Here is a 12646-nt window from a genome sequence, read left to right on the forward strand (position 1 = left end):
ATCTCTTATAGGTGGAAAATCAGTTGTTTACGAGGATTGAAATTTAGAAATTATTGTTAACTTTTTATATTATTTAATTAATATTACTTTTTAATAATATCACTCAGTAATAATTATTTCTCAAAATTTGAAATAGCAGTATTTTTACTAATAAAATAACTAGAATGTTTATTGAACAGACTATCATTTTGAAGAATTTTTAATATGCATAAAAACATTAAAAAGAATTCTTTCTTAATCGAATTTTGATATCTTCGAAATATTATTTAAGAGAAATTCCATTAGAGCAATTTTTTAAATTCCACAAATTGCACTTTACTAGAATTTAATTTAACAGGATTTCTGTTTAATACAATTTCTGTTTGTTAGAATGTTCATATGTTAGAGATTTTAATTAGTACATCGTTTATTTGACCAAATTTTCATATAAGCAAATTTCCACTTTCCCAAAATTTCAAACTTAAATAAATATATTTGATAAATTTCTATCAAATTTTTAAACAATATAAAAATTGGATAAAATAGAAATTTTGTTCAATTAATTTTTGGCCAAGTGAATTTTATGTAATACATACAAATTTCTTAAATAGAATTTCTTTTCAATAACACAGGCACCCAACAAAATAAAAATTCCGTGACCCAGAGGACAGACTTTCATATTCCTACGTTTTTGGTGTCTGAAAACTAATAAAAATAACAAAACTAATAGCAAAATTGCAGTATAGAATAATGAGCCTAAAAATTAGTGTAACTTTGAGTAGTATATAGGATTTGATTGACATTTTACATAAATCTTTTGATAGGAATACATAATACTTTTTAAAGAATAGGATTTGATAGAATGTTAATAAAATCAACATGGAAGAACAGCATAAGAATTTTTAGTGAATATGTTTTGATTAATACTCTAAACTAATCATCCGATAGGAATGTATAAAATTTTTTGAAGGATAAAATTGGATAGGATGATAATAAATTCAATACGAAAGAATAGTATAAGAATTTCGAGTGGATAGGATTTGATTAACATTCTTTTCTAATCTTCTGATAGGAATTTATATAATTTTTTGAAGGATAAAATTGGATAGGATGATAATAAATTCAATACGAAAGAATAGTATAAGAATTTCGAGTGGATAGGATTTGATTGAACTTTAATCTATTTATTTGATTAAAATTTATTGGAATTCTAGTTTGATAGATTTTGATTGAATTTCAATCGGACGTTCTTGATAATAAAGTATTTAAATTTCATGTAGTATTATATTTGATTCTAATTTTATCCAAATGTTTGATTTAGTTTAATTAAAATTCGCACATAGTATTCAAAATGATTGGAATTTTTGTATTTGATTAATTTTGATTAAAATTTCAATTCCTGTCTTATAGAAATGTTATCAAATCCTATACATTTTAATAATTTTTTTGAAGCAGGGTGCGTTTTATTTTAAGACAATAACTAGAGGAGCTCTTACAGACAATTATAAAAATTAGGCTTTTTCAAATTGTTTCTCAAAAGTTCTATTCCTTTTAATGCGCTTCTGAAATTCGATGCAGTCAATTGAGAATAATAAACATTTCAGATTTACTCGTCGAACATTCTATTCTATTGAATTGACTACTTAGAATCGTAAGCAGTCAATTCAAAAGAATAGAACTTCATATTTTTTTCAAAAACTTGCAATGCCATAAAACTTTGCGCATTAAGAAAAATAGAAAATTTGAATTCTTTTCTATCTCCCGATCGACGAGAGCAATGCAGAAGAATTGATTTTTCTGAAATTTTGATGGTTCCCGTGGAATAGAACTCCGAGGTAAATTCGTGTATTCAGAATAATTCAAAATTCTCGTTTTCAAGCATATTTTCTAGAAATTGAATTCTTTTCTATTCTACGCTTCTTACCAGGTACTTCCAACAGGGTGTCTAATAATTAATGTAAGTTCAAAAATATCTTTGGGGACTTATTGAACTAAGGAAAGTAGTTAAAAAGTAGTCAAATTTACTAAGAATTTTTTTCAGTGTACTAACTTTGAGACATAGAGGTTGCAAAACTGAACTTGGAGTTATAGAGGTAGAAATACATGGAAAAGTTATTGAAGGGAAATTAAAATTACTTCGAGTTATAGAGGTTGCAAAGTTCGAGTTACAGAGGTTTTTGGGCTTCTAGGGAAGGGAATGGACATTTTCTTCGACTTATCGAGGTTCTACTGTAATAATAATTTTTTTTATTAATATTCACTAAATTGTCCGGTCTAATTTTTGACTGTTTCGGACTAATTCCGGATTCATTAGTTAAAATTAACTGATTAATTTCGGACTTCATCGGACCAACTCCGGATTTACTAGTTGTTCACAAACCGTATAGAGTTCGGATTTATTCGGATTAATATTTTCGAATTTTTTTTGGGGGAAATATTAAATCAGAAAAATCAAAATCTGAATTTTTAGAGTTCGGCAAAGTACGGGAAAGTACAGCAAAGTATAGGAGAGTAAAAAAAAAGTTTTTTTTTAAAATATGAAATATGAAAATTGAAATTCTGTATTTTGGAGTTCGGCAAAGTACGGGAAAGTACTTCAAAGTATGGGAGAGTAAAAAACTAGTTTTTTGGGAAATATTCAGTCTGAAAATTAAAATTCTGTATTTTTGGAGTTTTGCAAAGTACGGGAAAGTACAGAGAGTAAAAAAAAAGTTTTTTTTTAAATATTAAATATTAAATATGAAAATTCAAAATCTGAATTTTTGGAGTTCGGCAAAGTACAGCAAAGTATAGGAGAGCAAAAAAATAGTATATTTCGTAACGAGTGCGATCAGTTGTCAATTTTTGAATGAGCACTTTTTGAATGAGCACTACAGTTTGTTCCAAAAAAAGTGCTCCTTCAAAAATTGGCAACTGTTAGCACTAGTTACGAACGATATTTTTCATAACAAGGTGAAAAAAGTGCCCTTTTTGCACCGCGTTATGAAAAAGTTTTTTTTTAAATATTAAATATGAAAATTGAAATTCTGTATTTTGGAGTTCGGCAAAGTACGGGAAAGTACAGCAAAGTATGGGAGAGAAAAAAAAAGTTTTTTCAAAAATATTAAATCTCAAAATTCAAAATCTGAATTTTTGAAGTTCGGCAAAGTACGGGAAAGTACAGCAATGTATGCGAGAGGAAAAAAAGTGTTTTTTTGATCATCTTAAAAAAGGAAATTCAAAATCTGAATTTTTCGAGTTCGGCAAAGTACCCCGGCAAGAAGGCTGGAATTGGATGGAATTAAAGTTATCTCATGTTTGTATACGGGAGTGAAACATTTTAATTCTTTTTAATACCTGATTTTTCCACTTTTTCTAGTTTCACGGAGTAGGATAAATCGTCAACAAAATGAATTCCATTTAATTCTAAAATTTAAAAGCTATTTTTAGTCGTAAATTTGTTTTCTTTTAAAACGAATAGATTATGTATTTTTTAATTCTTTTTCATTTATGCAAGAAGAATAATTTAATTTAAATAATTAATCAAGAAATATTTCTTTAAAATTCAGTTAAAAGTTGTTAAATTATATGTATTATATATTAATTAAATAAAATAGATTAACCTATACAAATTACTTAATTATAAAATTATATAAATATTTAAATAACAATAATAATAATTAATGAGAAATTAAAAATTTGAGTAATTTTTTATTTATGTAATTTAATTAATTTCTTTCAACTTTAAAATAAATAATACATAAAAATAAAGTAATAATAAAAAATTAATTTTGAAAAAAAATTCTATTGTTTGGTAAATTATTATTTTCTTATAGAAATAGTTTATAACGAATATAATTCATAACTCAGATAAAAAATTATTTAGGATAACATGAATTAATTTGTGAATTTTCAATTCTTTAATATTGAATTAATACGTAAGTATACTTACGTATTAATTCAATTATATATATAATATAATATGTTAAACATATAATTTAAAATAATTTTAATAATTTTAAATTTAAATAATTAAAGAATAAATAAAATAGAGGATATTATGTGTAAATTAATAAAATCTGTTTTAATTAAGTCAAAATTTTTATATTTATAGTTACATAAATTTTTCCATATAAATAAATAGGTGAGCGTGGTCAGAAAATTTAAAGAATACGGTACAATATTTTTAATGTGAATTAATAAAGAAAGGATAATTGCTTTGCACATTATGCTTTTTACATTATTGAGCTTCAAAAGAATTTGGAATACGGCAAACATAATCCTTATTTGCAAATTGAAGAACGACTACTTTTGAACTAATTTCATCGAGAGAAATAGATGGATGCTCAGCATTGTTTGTTACTTTCGAAATGTGTGTTACTAACATATTTCCAGCGTGGAATGGCCGAACAATCAATTTTTGAACTTTAAAAAAACATGTTTTATCTGGACGTAAAAAAATCGCTTTAAATTGCACGAAATTTCCGTTTTTTAATTGAATGACCGAGTCATTTCACTTTTTGGATCGCGTATACTGTATACTACTATAAACAATTTTGTTGTAAATACATCGTTCGAACTCTTTATTAATTTGCGATTCAAAAATGTTTTTCGGATTAGGTCCAAAGAAGGTAACGTTTTGTACTGTAACAGGACTTTGAGTACACATTTTTGAGGTGAAAAGATTCCTGCAGTAATTACTTGCCTCTTCAGAAATGTTTGTTTCCGGTTGACGAAGTGAATATTTCAATGCACTGAGAGATTTTTTCGTTAGTTGTTGCTCGATACTTTTTGTTCCCTTTATTTTCTCCTTTAATGTGTAAATGTTATTTTCAAAGGCAAATGCTGATGTTGCCCACGCAGGACCGGAATACTTACACGATTGTGACAAGTGTTCGCTGGAATGGGCATTGTATGTCATCCGTTGTTCTCCATACAAATTTTCCAATTGAGAAACAAATATTAATAAATTCTTTTGCATGTATTCAGCTCTTCTTGAGAAATTTCCGTTTGTAGTAAAGTAAATATACTGTTGACATAAAGAGCAAAATTTTCCAAAAAATCATCAGCTAAATCTCAGAACACATTGGTAATGAGTAATAAAGCAGCCATGACTTCCAATGGCATGCTTTCCAAATACTTTTATTTGATATTTGTTCAGGAACCCTTTTTAAATCTCGAGGTGGTTGTACCTGACTCAGGTACTCGTCAATTTTTCTCCGTTGTTCTGGTTTTAAAACTTTATACCAATCAACCCATATACTTTCTGTCGTTCCCAATAATGCATTATGCATATAATCTAAAGGAAAACCCCACACCATATCTACTGTAGGTATTTCACAGAAATTTGATTTTCCCTTTACACCGCGAAAAGAAGATTGTTTCTCTTCGCTCATTTTAATATCTAACATATGAGACTCATGTGTCCTTATTTCAGGCTCCTTTTTCAAGAATGGATATTTTACTCCTCTACATATATATTTCCCTTCATGGTAGCAGTAACTACAACCGAAATATCCCATATATTTTATTCTGATTTGTAACCCTGGACGAGCTGATGAATCGGCAACCACTAAAATAAATTTGAAGAATAAAATTTCATCCCCAGCATCTTTAAACTTGATTTCCATTCCTTTATAGAATAAACTGGATGCCTCCTTCCAAAATTGACCAACATAAAGATTTATGAGTTCCGGTTTTGGTTCACTCTTAACAATCATTACCCCAACAAGTAGAACGTATTTAAAACGTAATTGCGGAGGTAAATTGTTCAAAATTATTTGAAGAGGCCAAAAACTTCTCTTTGACATGTTGAATAGTGGAGCACCGTCTGTACTTAGTGTGTAACTTATACAATTCGGAGATGATTGGCACATTTGTTTGTGCAGTTTACTGTCCTGTATATCTCGTAAAATATTATCGCCACTAACATTATTCATATAAAAATCTTTACTGCGTGGATTAAAAAATTTTGCTAATTCTTCATTTTCAATTAACAACCGTATCTGATACTCTAAATCGACTGTTACAAAACTGTTTGGGTTACTGAGACTTACACATTGTTTAATATTACAAGTATCGCACAAAATCATTTGATTTTTTATTTCTTTTTTAGTCGAGGAAAACAATACCTTATCAAGACATTTATTGCAATAAAAATGAAATTTAATTTTTTCCGAAGGAGGATCAAAAACTTCTGAAAATTTGTTGTTGGAAACACTTAGATCTTTAAATTATGGCCCAGCGCAAATTTTTAAAATTTCTAATAATGCTTTTCGTGCTTCGTGACTACTAACAAATCGTAAACAGTATGCAAATATCATCTCCATAACATCTTTCACAGTCTGTCCAGATTTCTCAAACATTATTCTACTGTCATTATCAGTAAAAGTTTTTTTTAGCGTGTCGAAAGTTTTACAATTATTAAAAGAGTTATTTAAATTATCTCCAGTATCATCCTCAGAAGACTCTTCGTTATTAAATATTAAATCGTAAGCTTGTTGGATATTTATTTCTTCTTCGTCTGCTTCTTCTTCACCTTGTTTCGGTTCACCTTCGCGTTTGAATGTGAGACGTAACTGTGGGCACACTCTTGATTTTTGTAGACTTCACCTAGAAAAACGACCAATTTCCTATTTTTTTAACTTAAATAAGAATATTCTTATCTATTAATGAAAAATAAATGTAATAAAAATAATAATTAGTATGTAATGAAAATAAAAATATTTTCATATTCACATTTAAAAATATACTTGAGTAACATTAAAAGAGACTTGATCTCTTTAAGTAAAATAAATGATATAAAATATATTTTGTGTTATTGATTAAAGAATATTATAATTCTTTATTGGATCTAACAGTCCATATACATAAAATAACAAATATTAATGATAGACAGAAAAAATCGACGAAGAGAAAAAAAACTGACAATATGATAAATACAAAAAAACAAAAACGAAGAAATGCTCGGTCCCTCGGAAGCGGACAACAACCATAAATTAACGCAGATCTCACACATCATACGGTAAACATAGCACACATACACATCTATCAACCTCCTGGTACTCGTACAATTAACATCTTGTGAATCATATTAACAAATTTCTTTAAAGTCGCTATATCAGGGTTGACAAAATTTCACCCCAGAATAACTCATGGTTGTCCAAGGACTGAATTTCCGGGAAGCTTTCGCATTTTATTGTAAAATAAAATGGACATTCCACCAAGAAATGGTGAAAGTCTTCACGTGTTTCTTCACAGTGAGTGCAGTTGTTAGATGAGGAAAGCTTATAACTAGACCGACCAAAAACAAAATAGGAATAAAAATTATTGACCAGGCGAATTTACGCGTAAGCCCTCATCCATCTCAAGTTTAATCGACCTCTTAAGTAAGGCTGAACCGAGTTATATAACTGCACGTAGGGCCAGACCTGAAGACTCGTAGAGCGGGCACGCGAATTCTCATCCTCCCTTAATAAATTTTGTGAATATTGCAAAAGAATCTCCTCAGCGTTATTACCTAATGTAAGTAAATTGTCGGGATCCCAGTATCTCTCCATGTTCCCCTTAACAAAATATTGCCGCAGTTGCTCAAACCAATTAAAGCCCGCCCCAATTGCATCCACCCTGGCTATCTCGATCAGCCTCAAAGAGCATTGCATTGGGTACCGAGAAATAGACATCCGAGAAATTTTTTTTAACCAATACAATGCTGCTCTGAGGATCGAATACGACAAGGGCAATCTGCTTGTTTCCAGACGTAGAGCGTAGTTAGGAGTATTTTTAGGCAACTGAAGCAAGCCCTTCAAGAAGGATAGCTGCACCCGCTCCAAGAGGTCATCAAGACCCAAGCCCCAAGTTTCCATTCCATAAAAAAGGTTACTGCATATTAGACTAATGAACAACCTTAATAAAGTAGACCACGAATCAGCCCCGGAACCATGAATTACCCTTAGAGTCGCACCTATTGCTGCGGTAGCCGAATCTATATTTTTCTTTGCAGCTTCCCAGAAAGTACAATTATTTTTGAAAATGACACCGAGATACAAATATTGATCGACGACCTCAATCCTACTGTCTCCAAACTTAAAAGATTTAAAGCGCTTCACCGATAAGTTGTTACCCCTATGGAATATAACAATTTTAGTTTTTTGTACATTGACATTTAATAAATTGCGTTGACAATATAAATTTAAGGCATTTAGTTTTCTCGATAATTCTACGGGTGTATCAGATAACAATACCAAATCGCCAGCATATGCTAGCAGGAGGACCTCCAAAGCACTGTTAATAGATATGCCCCGACAATCATGTTCAATTAGAAAATTTTCCAGATCACTCAAAAATAGGGAAAAAAGTTGTGAACTTAATACTTCCCCCTGCAAAACCCCCCTCGTAACTCTAACAAAATCTGTTTGTCCATTGGCACAGAAGATGCAGGCGGAAGCATTTTCATAAAAGTTCTTAATTATTTTCAAAAACTTAGAACAGAGGCCTAATTTTTTTAATTTTAACCAAAGTAAATGATGAGATACTGACGGGAAAGCACTTTTAAAATCAATGAAGACCGCGTAAACAGCCTGCCTAGGAAATCTGAGGTGGATTTGTAATAAGGATGAGAGAGTGAACAAATTATCGAGACATCCCCTTCCCTTTCGAAATCCCGATTGAAACTCAGGTAATGCATTGTACTCCTCGCACCAAAGAAAAAGTCTTTGAGAAAGAATTTGCGTAAAAACTTTAGCTATGCAGTTAATCAAGGCAATAGGCCTGTAATTGTCAACCAAGGATTCATCTCCCTTTTTATGCAACATTAAAATTTTTATCTTTCCCCATGATTTTGGTACCTCTTCTTTACATAAAATTTTATTGAACATTTCTTCCAGATATATCAACCAGTTTTCCGGAAGTCTTTTAAGAAAATCGTAGCCAACACCGTCACACTCTGCTGATTTCGCGTCTTTACATTTTTTTAAACTTAAAAGAATTTCGTTCGAAGTTACACAACCATCAAGCAGGGGGTGAGTCAAAAATTCGTCCGGTAAGGGAGTGAAAGTTTCCGAAGAGAGAGAAAAGGCGGCATGGAGGTAGTCCTGCCAAGCGTTGCTGTCAATGCTATTTGAAGGTTTCGGAAAGCGTCGAAATTTGTTAATCTAAGACCAAAATCTTGAAGAACACCTGGCCGCTGCCAGCTCATCGGTTTGGGATTTCGCGTACAATCTTTTTTTTGAGAGAATCATACATTTATAATCCGCTTCTGCTACTCTGTAAGTCTCACCCGCAACATTGTCAAAGTTAGAGATTCTATACAGATGATATAATAGACGAGTATTTTTTTCATTTTGCGACATTCAGTATCAAACCAGGGTTTGTTATGAGAAACAATTCTTGAAACGGAAACAGCAGGAGAATACATGTTTAATTCAAATGCGGCACTTCTAATTGTAGAAATGAAAATATCATTCATATCACTGATCTCCCCATCGACTTGTGCCACTTCATCTTTCCATCTTAAAATATTTCTATAGTTAACTAAATCTGAATCTTTAAATCGAAGTTGAGACATGCCACCTTGTGATTCCCTACAACTAGAAGATGTTGGTTCTAATTTAAAGATATCGAAGTAAGTTACAATTGGAAGATGGTCAGTGCGAGTAGCAATTTGCAAAACTTTAAAATCGCGAATAATGGGTAAACCGCCAAAGGAACACCAAACATGGTCTATTACACTTTTTCCCAAAATTGAGTTAAATGTAAACTGGGCAGGGGAGTCACTGCAAGATCTTCCATTACATATAAAAAAGTCGTTGGTTTCCATAAATAGTGTTAAAGTTCTTCCTCTTGAGTCAATAAAATTATCAGTTGACAAACGATTGGCAGAGAAAAAAGTATTTGGGTAAAAAATATTATCATTGAGAGAATTGAGATTGGCAATTCGACAGTTAAAATCGCCTCCGATGAAAAAAGGGAAATGTGGAAAGGACGAACGAATAGAGTTGATTACAATGAAAAGATCATCGAGGAAACACGATAAGTCGCTGTCGGGAGTAATGTATACTGTACAAATGACGAAAGACATATGATTTGTGGTTACCTGTAGAATGATATACTCTTGCTTCACTGCTATTAAATTAGCTGAATAAAATTTCCCACTTAACACAATCGCAAGTTCCCCACCAGCTCTTCCCCTCTTCTCTCTCCTAACAGCCGGGGAACAGAACACCAGCAAATCCTTGGAAAATCTCCCCGAAAAACCGCTGGTAGACTTCGCCCAGGTTTCGCATAGGCTCAGAATATCCCCCTCTTTGAAGGTAGTCTTGATGTCTTCCAGATTCATCTGCTAGGGAAAACTTTTTTTGAGGGCCCGGTTTATTCGCCTTCTTCGGAGGGAAATCATCTCGTGGTTTATCCTGCTCTGCTGTGAAACCAGTTTCCTTCAAAATTTTGGTGAATCTGGGGTCATCATCCAATAAACGAACTCCATCCACAAAGATACTCGAGTTTTTCATTGTGGCTGTGATTCCTGCTTCCTTAAGGGTATGGATACGACTTAGCATTTCCTTCCTCTTTTTTCTTTCCTGAGGAGAACGATCATTTGCGATAGAAATATTAAGATTGCGGAAATTAGTCACCTTCGTAAATACAGTTTTGACCCACCGAGAAGAAATAAATTTAACTAAAATGGGACGATTACTCATTGCTTTTCCCAGTCTATAGACCTCATTCAAGGACAAGTCTGGTATTGTTAAACCAACACTTTTAAAGGTCGAGGAAACAACTGAGAACAAATCACTATTATTTTCATCGTTGTCGATTAAATTAAAAATTAAAATGTTTTTCGCTCTTTCCTTTCGCATGAAAAATTCAAGATCACTTTCCATAGAATTAATCTTGTCCGTAAAAGAACCCAGGTTTTTTGCTACAGCAGCCGATGCAGCACAAGATGCATTCACGTCCAAAATCAACTTTGCTTGTGAAGCCGTTAATGCTTTAATCTCGGTCGATAGTTGAGTGATGACACTAGCAAGATTGGACTCCATGATCAAGTGATATTCTGCCACTCTGCTCAAACAGAAAGGAACACTCACAAACAAGACCAGACACAATTAAAAAAAACAAAAACCACGAAAACTGCGTAAAAATGTATACAGAATAAAACAAATCATTAAATTTACAGACCGTTTATAAACACGTCAGTCCATGACCGCGGCTCAAGCCAAACTCCATTGATTAAAGAATATCTTTTTCTTAGCTTAAAAAAAGGAAACACATAGGATTGTTATAAGAAAAACTTACTTTTGTACGCATTCTCCAAAATTTTTTCTGTTTTATTAGACAACATTCCATCTCTATAATTCGGATCTAAGGCCATCGAGTAAAATCGCCTTTTTCGTTTTGGACTACTGTTCTTCATTATAATGTTGTTCTTCTCAGCATTACCCAGGTAGAAATTGACGACCGGGATGGTACCGGCCCGGTACAAACGGCGGATTATAAGTGCCGGGGCGGTACCGGCATAAGACCGTAATTTTTACCGTCTCGGTACCGGCAAATTGCCGGATGATAACTGCGGCAGGTATCCGGCATACGTACCGGGTCGGTACCGAATAATCCACCGGGGCGGTACTGGCCCGGTTATTGTTGGAAGGCATTTAGTGCCGGTTTATTACCGGCTGCACAACCGGCTAGATACTGGTCCAGTACCGGCATAAATCTGTTCATTCCACCGGCGCAGTACCGGTAAATTGCCGGATGATAACTTCGGTAGGTATCTGGCAACCGTACCGGGCCGGCACTAAAAAACAACCGGTGTGGTACCGGGCCGGTTAAAAAAATTACATTTCAGTCTGATTAATTGTTTAATTATTATTATTATTATCAATGTTATTATTAATTTTAAATTGGAAACAGTGAATATATTAAATTCTGAAACACAGAAACATAAACAATTATAGAGAAATCTGAAGACTCGAGGAATTGAACTCAGGACCCTGAGGCTGCAAAGTCGACACCACATCCGCTAACCTAAACCTGCATATGGAAAGTAAATGCAAAGTGAGCTTATAAAGTCCAACCGACATTCCACCTGGCAGCAGTACCGGGCCGGCACTAATATTCAACCGGTGCGGTACCGGGCCAGTATTTGTATTTTTTAATTCATTTTAATTCAATTTAAATCATTAAAAATAAATAAATGAAAATAGTAATTATAAATAATAATAACCGCCCTATTCACCGGGTAAATACCGGGCCGGCACCAATAAGCAACCTACTCGGTATTAATATAATTGCCGGCATAACTAACGAATTAATTTATTATTAACAATTAAATAATTAAATTAATTAATAAATTAATTTTCGAATTTTTTTTCCTCTTCTTTAATTCTTTTTCTGCTAGTTTAACATTAGCAAACAACCGGGACGACACTGGGCCAGTAATAATATTTTTGTCGGCAAAACTTCTGTGCCAGTAGAAAGTATTATGTAAATTTTTGTGCTGGGCCGGCTCAAATATTATCACCAGCAAATCTCCTTCGTTCGTATAAAAACAAAATTAAATAGTAGTACCGGGCCGGTGCTGGGCCGGTACAAATATTATCACCGGCAAATATCATTCGTCCGTATAAAAACAAAACCAAATAGTAGTACCGGGCCGGCGCTGGGACGGTACAAATATTATCACCGGCAA

At 32.5% G+C, this 12646-nt stretch overlaps 1 protein-coding gene across 1 annotated transcript in view; it reads right to left on the reverse strand.

Moving 5' to 3' along the window:
• Nucleotides 1-4106: 4106 nt before the first annotated feature.
• LOC122505079 overlaps nt 4107-12646 on the reverse strand; it is a 92997-nt gene continuing 84457 nt past the window's right edge. Inside the window, exon 2 of the mRNA XM_043616513.1 lies at nt 4107-6570. Within this exon, the coding sequence (XP_043472448.1) occupies nt 5028-6050 (1023 nt within the window). The 5' untranslated portion in view covers nt 6051-6570 and the 3' untranslated portion in view covers nt 4107-5027. The remainder of the gene's footprint in view (nt 6571-12646) is intronic.

The sequence above is a fragment of the Leptopilina heterotoma genome, unplaced genomic scaffold (assembly GCF_015476425.1).
Source record: "Leptopilina heterotoma isolate Lh14 unplaced genomic scaffold, ASM1547642v1 Lhet_34, whole genome shotgun sequence".
NCBI lineage: Eukaryota > Metazoa > Arthropoda > Insecta > Hymenoptera > Figitidae > Leptopilina > Leptopilina heterotoma.